This window comes from Triticum aestivum, chromosome 7A (genome assembly GCF_018294505.1).
Source record: "Triticum aestivum cultivar Chinese Spring chromosome 7A, IWGSC CS RefSeq v2.1, whole genome shotgun sequence".
Lineage (NCBI taxonomy): Eukaryota > Viridiplantae > Streptophyta > Magnoliopsida > Poales > Poaceae > Triticum > Triticum aestivum.
Genome location: NC_057812.1, coordinates 156,296,976 through 156,308,952, shown reverse-complemented (window position 1 = coordinate 156,308,952; position 11,977 = coordinate 156,296,976). Strand labels below are relative to the sequence as shown.

The window sequence follows — 11,977 nt, the reverse complement described above, 5'->3', positions numbered from 1 at the left end:
CACCGGTAGATGCGTAATAGCTAACGGCCTCCTCGGGCGGCGGTGGAGAGGGAGGAAGGAAGGGGAGAAATGGTGGTGGCGGCTAGGGTTGGGTCGCTCCCATGTCGCATGAGAGGGGCGACACGAGAGCTAGGGGGAGTGGTGTTCTTGTGCCACTTTATTCAACCTTTTTTATTTGACTGAAATTCAATTCAATGTTTATATAAAAAAATCTCTAAGCGAATTTCAGTTGACCATTCTTACAGAAAGAGGTGAGATGAACAAGTCCATTTCACTCCATCCCTCAAACCAGACACAAAAATTTGTAGCCATTTCGTTTCGCCGAATTTTTGCATACCAAACACGAGCACGGAATCGACCCATTCTAATGGAATGAAACCATGACATTTCATTATGCTTGGTTCCCAAACCAAATACTTTCTCTGTCTCAAAATATAAGAACGTTTTTAACACTACATTAGTATTAAAAATGTTCTTATATTATGGAACGGAGGGAGTACATCCTAATCGAATCACCAAGTGCACAGAAATTTAAACTCTCAAATTTTGAAGAGTTAAATTTAGGAGACGGCACACGGAGTTACTCGCTCTATCATGTCGCAGTTCACTGGCGAGACCGGGTAAAATTCGAAACCTGACCCGGCGTAATCCACAACCTTACCCTCTCCTGCCCCGGAAAGAAAAGCTCTCTCCCCTCCCAAAACCCCGTCCACATCTCCGGCGGACACCATCCGCATCCAATGGAGTCCTCCCTCCTCCTCTCCTCCGCCCGCCCCCTCAAGCCCTCCCTCGTCGCGCCCTCCTCCTCCTCCTTCGCCCGTCGACGCTGCGCCTCCTTCGGCCCGAAGCTTCTGTTTCGACGCCTCCCCTCCCTGCCGCCGCGCGCCCGCCGGTGGAGCGTGGCGCCGCGCGCTGCGTCCGAGGCGTTCGACGGAATTCAGAGCCAGGACAAGCCTCCCGGGGTCGGAGGCGGGGGCGCGCGCCGGAGAGCCTACCGCGAGGAGCAAGGGGAGCCCGTCGCCCGCCCCTTGGGTGCTGGAGCGGGGGGCATCACTCGCTACATCGTCCCGGCAGGGGCGTTGCTCGCGCTGAGCTTTGGTATAGCCTGACTGTTTCCTCTCTATGCTTTCTCTTCCAATTTCCAACTTATCATAGTTGAACAGTCATCTTATCATCACGAGTAGATGCCCTGCTCCCTGCTCCCTACTGAGCACATCTCCCACGAAATACTCTGACTCTTGATGCTTAGTGTTCCTTAGAATATGTGCACAGTGTTGACCACTGACCAGCTGATAGCGTGATTTCCTAGTTACAATTTTCCCCCGAAAAGGAGTGAATGCCCCTGACGGCCTGACCTATGCAGCGATTGATGTGGCAACCATCTTTATTGCAAAGTCTTTGATGCTTATACAAGCAAAAAAAGAAAGAAAGACAGATTCAGAAAGATCACAACCGTGAATGATTGCATGATACTATCTCCGTCCGGGTTTACTAGTCCTTGTATTTTGGGTCATATTTTGACCATAAATTTAACTAGTGAAATATAAGTTGTCTGTAGTGAAAATAATATCATTGGAAACTACGTTCAAATACGTATCCAACAATATAATTTTTAGTGACATGCATTAACACTTTTCTAGTCAAATATGTGGTCAAACTTTGACCCAAAATACGATGGTGACTAATAAACCCGGACGGAGGTAGTACAACTGATGCATCAGTAATGCTATTGCTGGACCAGGACATTGCTCCCCTATTGTGGTCAAAATTTATTGGGTTTAGGGAAACTGCTGGAGCGTGTTTTTGTTGTCAATTTCCCCTATACGTGATATTTTTTTTGGAATAGGGGAGCTGCTGGAGATGCTCTTTGAGACTAGAGAATCCCACGCCTCCACACGGTGTAGTAAGCACCACATTCGGTTCCTATGTGTGGCCACATGAATAACCTGCAGGAAGTTTTTTTTTGTTACAAATAATATCATCACGACAATGCCACATAGCCCAACATAAGGCACACACGCCACCTGAGCCTTTAGTTGTCTATTTACCCCAGGCAGCCAATTTCCAAACATATTCAAGATACTAGCTGGCGGAAATAGGTTGAAGGCCAGAAAAATAATCTGCCATGTGAGACGAGCGGAGGGGCAAAAGAGAGAAGATCTTGAATGGTTTCGTCCTGATCGCTGCGGCAGCACTTTTTGTTGCCATTCCAATTGTGCCTGGCCCGATTGTCTTTTATTCAAACTTCGAACTAGCCTTTTATTCAAACTTCGAACTAGCCCTCCACATTGGTACCAAATGAAAGTCTTAATCTTAATGGGACCTTACTACAGATGTATGCTGTACAGGATGCAAAGTTCATAATCTGCTCACATGTTGTTGTTCATCTTGTTTTGAGAGTTGGTATCTGGAACGGCTACTAATTCTCTGTTTCAGAGGACAGTCATTTGGAAGGTGGTTGAGAATTTCCTCCCCCTAAAGAGAAAGGATCAGAATTCTGGAGAACCTATGTCTTCTGGGGTCACGTGGTCCTTTGCTGCCGGCTCCAATTTGTCAACATCTACAAGCATTAAAGCCCAAAAGGAGTCGAAGAAAAATCTAAACAAGTTTTATAAGGAACTTCGGACACTGAAAACCGTTAACATGGCAGGTATTTCGAAGAACTGAAGTTAAAATATTTTGCTAGCAAATGCGAGCTAAAGCTCTTGTAAGACAACTAGTGTGCTATATTGCCTTTCTCTTTAATAGCCCAGTTGTTTGGCAGGCCGTCAATTCGGGGATGAGGGACTATTCTTCCTAGCAGAAAGCTTAGCCTATAACAAGGTTAGATATCTAATGTAGTGATTGAATCTTAGCCTATAACAAGGTTAGATATGTAATGTAGCAGACATGGCACTTTCAGATTTCCTAATATCTTTGTGAACATTTGTTGTTTTCTTTGTTCCCAGAGTGCTGAAGAGGTGGACTTTTCGGGTAATGCGATAACAGCTGCGGGAATAGAAGCTTTCGATGGCATTCTCCAGATAAACACAGCTTTGAAGACTCTCAATTTATCTGGAAATATCATTGGAGATGAAGGAGCCAAGGTCTTCTCAACCTTATCAATTTATCATCCCTGCCTTCCATTTTGTTCTGTAGTTTGTCTGTTGTATACCATGCAAATCATATACTCCCTCCATTCCTAAATATAAGTCTTTTTAGAGATTACAATAAGGACTATATACTGATGTATATAGACATATTTTAGAGTGTAGATTCACTCGTTTTACTCCGTATGTAGTCTGCGTTGAAATCTCTAAAAAGACTTATATTTAGGAATGGAGGGAGTATTATGTTCTGATTTTGTGCTCTGAAATTGTAGAGTAAATGGCTTTGCAATTACTTACTATGACTTGTTTTTCCTTTCTGGCCAGTGTTGCATGATAATTCTGTCATCTGATTTGCATTATGATTGTTCGCATCCATCCCTATTAGGAGGTTTTCACCTCATGTTAGTTTCAAATATTTATGTCTAATTTCATTAGCAGCAAACCTGACCTTGGCATGCAATTTTTTAAGAAATGCAGAACAGTAATTGAGTATATTTGCATAAATTCCCACTGAATGTAACACTCATGAATGCTTACAGTGTCTTTCAGATATATTGATTGAAAACGTAGGTATTCAGAAGCTCTTCCTGAACAGTACAAATATCGGAGATGAGGTTTCCTCTCTCTCTCTCTCTCTCTCTCTCTCTCTCTCTCTCTCTCTCTCTGTGTGTGTGTGTGTGTGTGTGTGTGTGTGTGTACCTCTTGTGACATAACATGCAATTTCTTTTTTCAGGGGGCAAAAGCAATTTCAGATCTGCTGAAAAAGAACAAAACAATACGTATTGTACAGCTTAGCAACAATACAATAGAATACAGTGTATGTATAAATATCTATTGAAGCAAATACATTCACTTGAATCACAAAAGGAGAAAGGGCTTACTATATGATTGCATGCTTGAAGAATTATGATAGCATCCTTGTTTTTTTGTCTTGGAACAGGGTTTTGCAAGTATTGCAGATGCACTTCTTGAGAATAATACGCTACGGAGTTTGTATCTCAAGTTAGTCGCTCACAAACCTAGTGCCTTTACCCGTGATGCTACAACGAATATGCATACCAAGCTGTGGACAGTTGACATTGTGTTTGAATCGATCTTACTAACTAATTGTACACTCTATTCGATGTATTCTAGTGGCAACTATGGTGGTCCTCTCGGTGCATCCAGCCTAGCAAAAGGAGTTGTAGGGAACAAATCTCTCAGGGTACTACTCGATATATCCGATTACGTACTTCCACATTGTTTGCTTATCGGTTTTTTAAGTTACAATGTTCCATGGAAACCAGATACCATGCATTCTGCCTATTAAGTCCGGACATATATTTATTTTGCTCACTAAAGGGCAAAGTACATTTTTAGATGGGTCCAGATATGGCGTGGAGCAATTTGGTCACCTACATGTTTACTTCCTTTTTCAATGTATCTGTTTTCGTTTTTCTCAGGTTTAAACACTGTTGGTTGGATTTATCCAAAAAACAACTAACTTGGAAAAGAAACATAATATAAAATGAAAGGATGCATGTGATCATGGTTATACCCATGTTTTATTTTCAAAAGATATGCATGTAAAACCAGGTTAGATAACATACAATAGCAGTAATTTGATTCAGCAATCTGGAAACTTGTTGTGTATCTGGCACTATGTTAATTTGTTTTGGAATTTGAAGTCATGCTGGTACTTTTTATGAGGTGATAACCACAGAACTCTTTTCCTACCATATATGACCAAAGATCTTTAGGACGTTAGGTTGAATTGTGAAGTATGTTTTTGTTCCTGTGAGTTCTTATTGTTTGTCCATTTTCTCTCATGTTGATTAACCTTAAATTTGTTAGGAACTTCATTTACATGGTAACGGATTTGGGAACGAGGGATTACGGGTGTTGATGTCTGCATTATCTGCTCACAGAGGTGTCTCTTTTGGCTATCCACATTAACTAGCTTGTATTTGGTTGATTGGTTGCAAAAGTTCATACTTCATTGCTTGTTTGGCTGAGTTACAGGGAAGATAACAGTCTTGGATATTGGTAACAACAACATTACATCAGAAGGTTCTCTCTATGTAGCTGAGTTCATCAAAGTGACAAAGTCTCTACGGTGGCTCAGCCTGTACATGGATGATGTTGGTGACGAGGTAGTATTGTTGTTACTGTTTACCCTTGTTTGTTAAAAGTATTGTGGTGTGTACATATAATAGGACTGCTTTAGAACTTTTGGCTGTCAGTTTCATTTTTTCTGGAACATGTGGAGCTATACCTTTTTGATGTAACTGTGATCCTTTTCAGAAACTTAAAGGGTGTGGCTAGATCTCAGTCGACCTAACATATTCCTATGGTTGTTCTTCCTCTCCTTTTGAACTGAAAAAACTGAGTCGAGTTAGCTGGCATATAGTGAATCTACTACCCTGTTGTGTACTGAGAGGCTTGCTTAGGAGAGATTGATGAATTTAGGAAGGAAAAGTTGATTTCTCATTGTTTGCCTAGAAATATATAAGACCTAGCTTTATATCCACGGTTGGGTACAGATTGTAAATAGCAAACTCAATCTCTAACTGATAACTATCTAATCTATCTGTATACTTGTTGATAGCCTTTCTGTAACTAATTGATAGGCACATGAGTTGTCTCTCCAAGCAGGTGTGCCCGCTGTAGGCCCAAGGCCCACATTCTCCACCCATGACATGCCCATTTTTTCCTTCTGGGTATTGTCAACTAGAAAATGTACTGTACCGTGAAATCTCAAGACGTACACCCCTTTAGTCATTTGGCAGCACACTGGGCTTGGAAAAATGTGGCCCAGCCCATCGCCTCACATGGCCTGTCTCCTGTAGCAAGTAATAAAGGCACCATGACTTCACTGTGGATGTACATCTGCGTGATATCACCTAGGCTGAACTGATGTGAAATTGTGAACATCATTATTGGTACTTTATTTGACATGGACTTTGGAGATGTAATTGCTTGGAACTCTGGACTTGTTTATGTTTGAATCTGTGCTTTATGTATGTTACTTTCTTTCACATGATTGTTCTAGTGCTGGAAGCTAGCAAAGTCATTGTTCTGTAGTCTTGTTGCTTATTCATTGTTTATTAGCTAATACTCTAACTCTCACTGCATTGAATAGATAATGACAAATACATGATACCTCACATGAGTTCCATATATAGCATTACATGTGCAATTCAACTGGCTTTTAATGTAGGTTAACATGATTTGTTTTTTTTTTCAGGGAGCTGAAAAGGTGGCAGATGCTCTGAAACAGAACAAAACAATTTCTACAATGGACTTTGTGAGTATTATTTGTATTTTTTTACCATTGACACAAAGAATGTCAAATACTTAATTTTACATTATTACCACACATTCCTAAAAAAAGTCATATTACCACACATTCCTAAAAAAAGTCATATTACCACATAATCTCAGAATAAGGTTGCATGTTGCTCTGTGTTGTACTTCAGAAACTATTAGTTCCCATGAAGTTTTTGTCATTAGCACAAGAGCTCTGAAGTTCCTTTATTTTTCAGGGTGGTAATAACATTCACTCTCGAGGGGTAACTGCAATAGCTGAAACTTTGAAGGAGAATGAAGTGCTAACAACAGTAAGTAAACATATCATCCAAACCATTTTATTGCATGAAATAAGGCACTTCCACTGATTCAGAATGTTACCTGTAGCTGGAGTTGAGTTATAACCCAATTGGACCAGAGGGGGTAAAGGCTTTGTGCGATGTTCTCAAGTTCAACGGCAAACTCCAAACCCTTAAGCTTGGTTGGTGCCAGGTAATTCAGAACTTAATCGAAGCGTGGCTGCAGATTTAAGTATTCTTTAATCTTGCCTCTTCAGCCGAGTTATGTATCCTGCAGATAGGTGTGTCAGGTGCAGAGTTCATTGCTGATTGTTTGAAGTATAACACAACATTGTCGACATTGGATTTGCGGGCAAATGGACTTGGAGATGATGTATGTGTAATCGTTGGTACATGTTCGTTAAACTTGCACGTGCTATATGATCCATCCTTTTTGACTCTTTTCCTATTCCTGAAGGGTGCTATCTGCTTGGCGCGAAGTTTGAAGATAATCAATGAATCCTTGAAATCACTTGACCTTGGATTTAATGAGATTAGAGTAAGAAATACAGTTTTCAGTGTGTCAGCTATTGGCATATCTTCACTATGCTCAACATCCTTTATACGTGTGACAGGATGATGGAGCATTTGCATTGGCACAAGCACTCAAGGCCAATGAGGATCTTGCAGTCACATCATTAATGCTCGCTAACAACTTCTTTGGGAAATTTGGACAGGTTAGTTTCCTTACCAGTTTCTCTGTTTATGGTGGCACATTTAAAGTTAGGTTGGCGATTTATTTGAGTCAATACAGGTTGCTCTGACCGAGGCACGGGATCATGTATACGAGATGAGTGGAAAGGAAATAGACATTTATTATTAGTACAATTGGTTTCTCATTGCACTGTAGCTACTATCCGATGGTTCAGCTTGTCGGTGGATGGCCTGCTTTCTGCATAGTTGACTGTAATTGAGGCTTTTGGGCATTACTCAAGTAGATCAAAGGAAATGGGGGAAGAGCATGGCTTATGCTTTGCTATGCAAATTTTGGTAAACTACTTGACTGTAGTTTAATCATTCAGCTGTATATATGCAAATTTTCAGAGGCACTTGCCATTCTTATTGGTTGTAATGGACCATATCCTTCATTTCAGGTATGGATTTGGCTAATTAGTGATGACTTTTGCCAGCTTTTTTTCTTTAGTCTGGTTGTCATTTGTCATACATATATAACTTATTTATTTTTGAATCATACGATCACTTACATACTAAGTAGAGTCATCGTCAAGCCTGATGATTTTGTCATGGGGTCATCTGGGAAAAACGTTTCTGCTCGTGTAAGTGTATACACCCATTCTCTAGACCATTCTGTGTTGCATTTACATTCAACCCCACAATTTCCACCGCATGACCATGCAAAGTTTCATGTGGTACATTTCGATTTTACATTATCATCCATGCTGAATGGGATTCACTGAGCTCATCTACTGTTATGTTGTGATGGAAACTATAATAACCTGGTACTTTGTGTTGGGCATTCCCTGGATTTATGCATTTTTTTCTGTTCGCGGTGGGTAGATAAAGGGTGAGGCAATATCACTTCTTGGACACTTCACTTGCAGTGACCCCAAATTTTTATTACTGTTTTGGTTTTATAGGAGATATGGAGTAAAATGTCATTTTTGCCCTTGGAACCAACTAGGATCACTGTTGGTCGTGGATGTAAAACTATTTTTGTTTTAGAACAGTGAGGACAGGATATCGTTTTTGTCCATGGCGAAAAGTAAGCACATAGGTCATTGCCCGTGAGAGTATCTGTTACTTCCACATGTGTTGTTTCCATGCTACCTGAGAACGGATGCGTAATCTAAAAGTTCTTGATTTTTTTGACAACCTTGATACGTGATGCACCTGCCATGGCACGCAATTCAAGACCGGCTTTTATTCACAGCTCGGTGAAAAACGAATAGGCAAATCCAACTGTGGATAGTACACAATTTTAATAGTATATGTTCTGTACTATTAACATTCTGATTTGTCATTTTTCTTGTTTCTTGATCGATCAAGTTTTAAAACGAAATGTTTGGACAATGGTAGGCTTTTTTTTTTGTGAGAGATGGGCACTGATAGATGCATCCTGTATCTATTTTGTCAAACGTATTCAGATTTTTCTTGTAAATTTACTGGTTGTAGTTTTACATGTAAGTGGATGGAAGCATCGTCAGAACAGGAGGGATCACTGCGAGCAAGACGAACTCTAACGACTTCTACGGATACCATCCAGGGTGGATCGTGCGTTTTTTAGGGAAGTGCGTTTTTTCTAGAAGAGGTGGGTCTTACGTAGAAGTGTTGAAATCAATTGGGCTAGGCCCATTAACAACTCGAATGAAGGCTAGTCCACCACCCATGGTGTTTCTCAGAGTAATTTTTTTTGTGAAAGAAAAGTAAATCATAAATCAGTCGATAAAATATAAGAATTAAAAGAGACGATCCCACATGTTATGATGCCAATATTATTCGATTCTAGCGAATCAACCTGTGGTTGAGTTGGTTAGGTGGACAGTGGTATCCCCAACCCACCAGGGTTCAAATCCTACTGCTCGCACGCCTACGGTGACTTCGTAAATCTCAAGATGATATGCCGGCTCAGTCTCTCGGAGGTGCTCATAGGGGTAGGGTGTGCGTGTGTGCGTTCATACGGGTGAGTGTATGCGCGTGTATATGAGCGCTTGTGTCTGTACTGATGCTCAAAAAATATTATTCGATTCTAACATATTGGCTGAGGGCCTCCTTTAATCATGCATAACCATCTTAACTAGAAATCGATCTTATCCAACGAAGCTAGTACCAGGCTATGTAGTGTAGCTGCACTCAACCGGCACCTTGCCGTTCTGGAACCGATCCTTGTCGGCGCAGTAGTCGTAGTTCATGTACGTCCTCCGGACGTGCTCGTAGGCCGCCTGCTCCCGGACGGACAGCCGCCTGTGCCTGCGGGCGTTCCACCACAGGTCCGTCGAGTCGCACGGCGTCGAGCTGGTGTTGGCGCAGGCGTCGACGTCGAAGCCCCGGAACCCCGCGGTGAAGGGCGCGCGGCCCCAGTCGATCTTGATCCTGCCGCCGTCCGTCGCCCAGTCGGAGCCGTCCCACAGGCTCGCCCGCACGCCCATCTGCTTCGCCGGGAACTCGTACTCCGGCACCTGCCCCGTCAGGTTCCTCAGCACCCGTATCGGCACATCGTCCACCAATATCCTGCGAATATATTGCACGTGATCTCTTCAGATTTCAATGCAAGTTGAGAAAATGCATGTACTTATTTTCTTGGAAATGGAGGCACACGTACACGAGCTGGTAAGGGTTCCAGAGTATCTTGTACTCGTGGAAGTCGGCTGCCGGGTCGAACCACAGGTTGAGCCTCTGCTCCCTGTCGCCGTCGCCGTTGACGAAGACGTTGGTCTGGAGGGTGATGTTCTCGCCGTCCACGTTGCCCAGGAACTCGAAGTCCACCTCGTCGCGGTCACCGCCATCATAAGGTGCTTCCGACGCCAGCTGCATGCATCCATGCAACTTAAAATCATAGCTGTAGCTCTGCCGCCATGAGCAGCAAGCACGGATATATCAGCGACTCACATAGAAGGCTGTGACGACTCCGGCCGTGTACCCTCCGGGCACCTTGATCCTCATGCGGAAGAACCCCGACCCGTACGTCGACCTGGAGCGGAACCCTGCGCCGGAGGTTCTGTCCATGGTGAGACGGGTCTCCGTGCCCTGGTCGACGAGGTGGTAGCCGTCTGCGCCCCACGAGGGCACGTAGTTGTTGTCGAACACCGTCGCCGTGGCCAAGGACGGGAGGAGGACGATCAGGAGGAGGTGCCATGGCTGCCGCACGCTGGAAGCCATTGCTAGCTAGCTTAGCCACGAGATGTGTGTGCGCTTGCTCTTGCTTTATACTTGGCCATGTAATATGGAGGTGTGGACTGCGTGTCTAGTGTGTGCACGTTAGATCGATTCGGCAGGTCCGTCGGCGGGGCTTCTCGAACACGCACTTACGCATCCATGCACGCGTTGGCCGTTGCCATATATGGTGTCGTCGTCATCGTGGTGATGTCTTGTTTCCAGTTTGGGTCTTTGCTTCATGATCACATTCACAAACACTAGACAGGCTCATGGTTCTTAGTAGCACTGCTGCACGCGTGTGTTGGTTTGCTGATTCAGACGCGTATATTCTCGGTCTTTGATTAGGGCATTTCCTTAGTCACGTGGCTTAGGGCTTAGACGCTTAGTTGTCTTGTAAATGTTGTTAACATAGTGTAGAGAGAACATAAAAACACTCCCAACGATCCATAGTCATGAGCAGTAGTACTATGTACTTTATTCGTTAGTACTCCAACTGTCTGAAAATAAGTGTCTCAACTTTGTAGTACTTAAGACATTTATTTTGGGACACACAGACTGAAACACTTATTTTGAGACAGAGGCAGTACTAATCAGTCCGCTTACATATTTTTTCTTCCCCCCCCCCCCTCATTACTTTAGGTGATCGAGCGATTCTGTCCTAGTTTCGGTTTATGACCTTTTTTGAACTGATCATATCTTTCCATACATAAATCATCAAAGTTTGTAGGTAAGACGACCAAGAATATGTGTAGTGTCGTCACCTGCTATTTTAGCTGTGCTGCATGAAAGAGATTTCATTGTTCTGTGCCTCTTTTTGTCACTCATAATCGTGAACATTGGTCTTGTCCTGCAAGGTTCGGTGCTCAATTGGCTTGCGTCTTTCATTACTGGAAACAATGGACAGATAATTGTAGCCAATTCAGAGACGTGACAACAGCACAGACCGGCCTTAGAATTGCCTGGTCAGTGTTCACCAGATTCGCTTCCCACTTATGCAGGCACAGTCAAGGCCACGCCAAGTTTATGATGTCACCAACTAAACATGAGCAGCGGGTTGCTGGATGGTGCCTGGTTGCTTTGCTCTACAAGAGTTGTGCTTGTTGAAGAATTTGTTACCGTCAGCAGTCGATATATGTATGTGGGACTGCATCGTAATGGCAAATGTGTGCACAGATATAATTTTTTTAACCCTGAAACCATAGAACAGTAGTTCTATGGTAATTTTTCATTAAAAATAAGTGTAATTATGTACATGCAAAGAAAAGAAAAAAGAAGATACATGTCAACTACCCAACTCCTGACATGATGAAATACTATCTGTTGGGGTCTATGTGAGTAGGGAACTTATCCATTGCTCTAGACAAGCAATGTTCTTCTCTTTAGTTTTGTGCTTGACTAGAGAGAGATCTTGGTATAGACCCTGCTTCT

The 11,977-nt window shown here is 42.8% G+C and overlaps 2 protein-coding genes across 6 annotated transcripts; one reads left to right on the top strand and one right to left on the bottom strand.

Moving 5' to 3' along the window:
• The first annotated feature begins 609 nt into the window (after window positions 1-609).
• Window positions 610-7,919, top strand: LOC123149488 (NLR family CARD domain-containing protein 3). 3 transcript variants are annotated; one of them, XR_006474705.1, is made up of 18 exons: window positions 610-1,098; window positions 2,444-2,650; window positions 2,765-2,823; window positions 2,949-3,086; window positions 3,629-3,703; window positions 3,823-3,906; window positions 4,030-4,091; window positions 4,224-4,293; window positions 4,923-4,998; window positions 5,091-5,221; window positions 6,316-6,375; window positions 6,614-6,688; window positions 6,765-6,869; window positions 6,954-7,049; window positions 7,134-7,214; window positions 7,291-7,392; window positions 7,470-7,705; window positions 7,810-7,919. XR_006474705.1 is itself a non-coding variant. In XM_044569141.1 (17 exons), exons 1-17 carry the CDS (start codon window positions 741-743, stop codon window positions 7,536-7,538), a joined length of 1,848 nt encoding a protein of 615 aa, XP_044425076.1. In that variant the 5' UTR covers window positions 610-740; the 3' UTR covers window positions 7,539-7,919. The 3 variants fall into 3 exon arrangements, 2 of the variants coding, with proteins under 2 accessions (XP_044425076.1, XP_044425077.1); XM_044569141.1 differs by having other exon boundaries at window positions 7,470-7,919; XM_044569142.1 differs by having other exon boundaries at window positions 812-1,098; window positions 2,437-2,650; window positions 7,470-7,919.
• LOC123149490 (xyloglucan endotransglucosylase/hydrolase protein 3) lies at window positions 1,817-10,589 on the bottom strand. Of its 3 annotated transcripts, none has more exons than XM_044569145.1 (4): window positions 10,283-10,589; window positions 9,996-10,201; window positions 9,504-9,904; window positions 1,817-1,946 (listed from the first exon to the last, which is right to left on the bottom strand). In XM_044569145.1, the coding sequence occupies exons 1-3, from the start codon at window positions 10,550-10,552 to the stop codon at window positions 9,508-9,510; spliced, it is 873 nt and encodes a 290-aa protein (XP_044425080.1). In that variant the 5' UTR covers window positions 10,553-10,589; the 3' UTR covers window positions 1,817-1,946; window positions 9,504-9,507. The 3 variants fall into 3 exon arrangements, with proteins under 3 accessions (XP_044425080.1, XP_044425079.1, XP_044425078.1); XM_044569144.1 differs by lacking the exon at window positions 1,817-1,946 and adding an exon at window positions 6,478-6,947; XM_044569143.1 differs by lacking the exon at window positions 1,817-1,946 and having other exon boundaries at window positions 9,400-9,904.
• Between the last annotated feature and the right edge of the window lie 1,388 nt (window positions 10,590-11,977).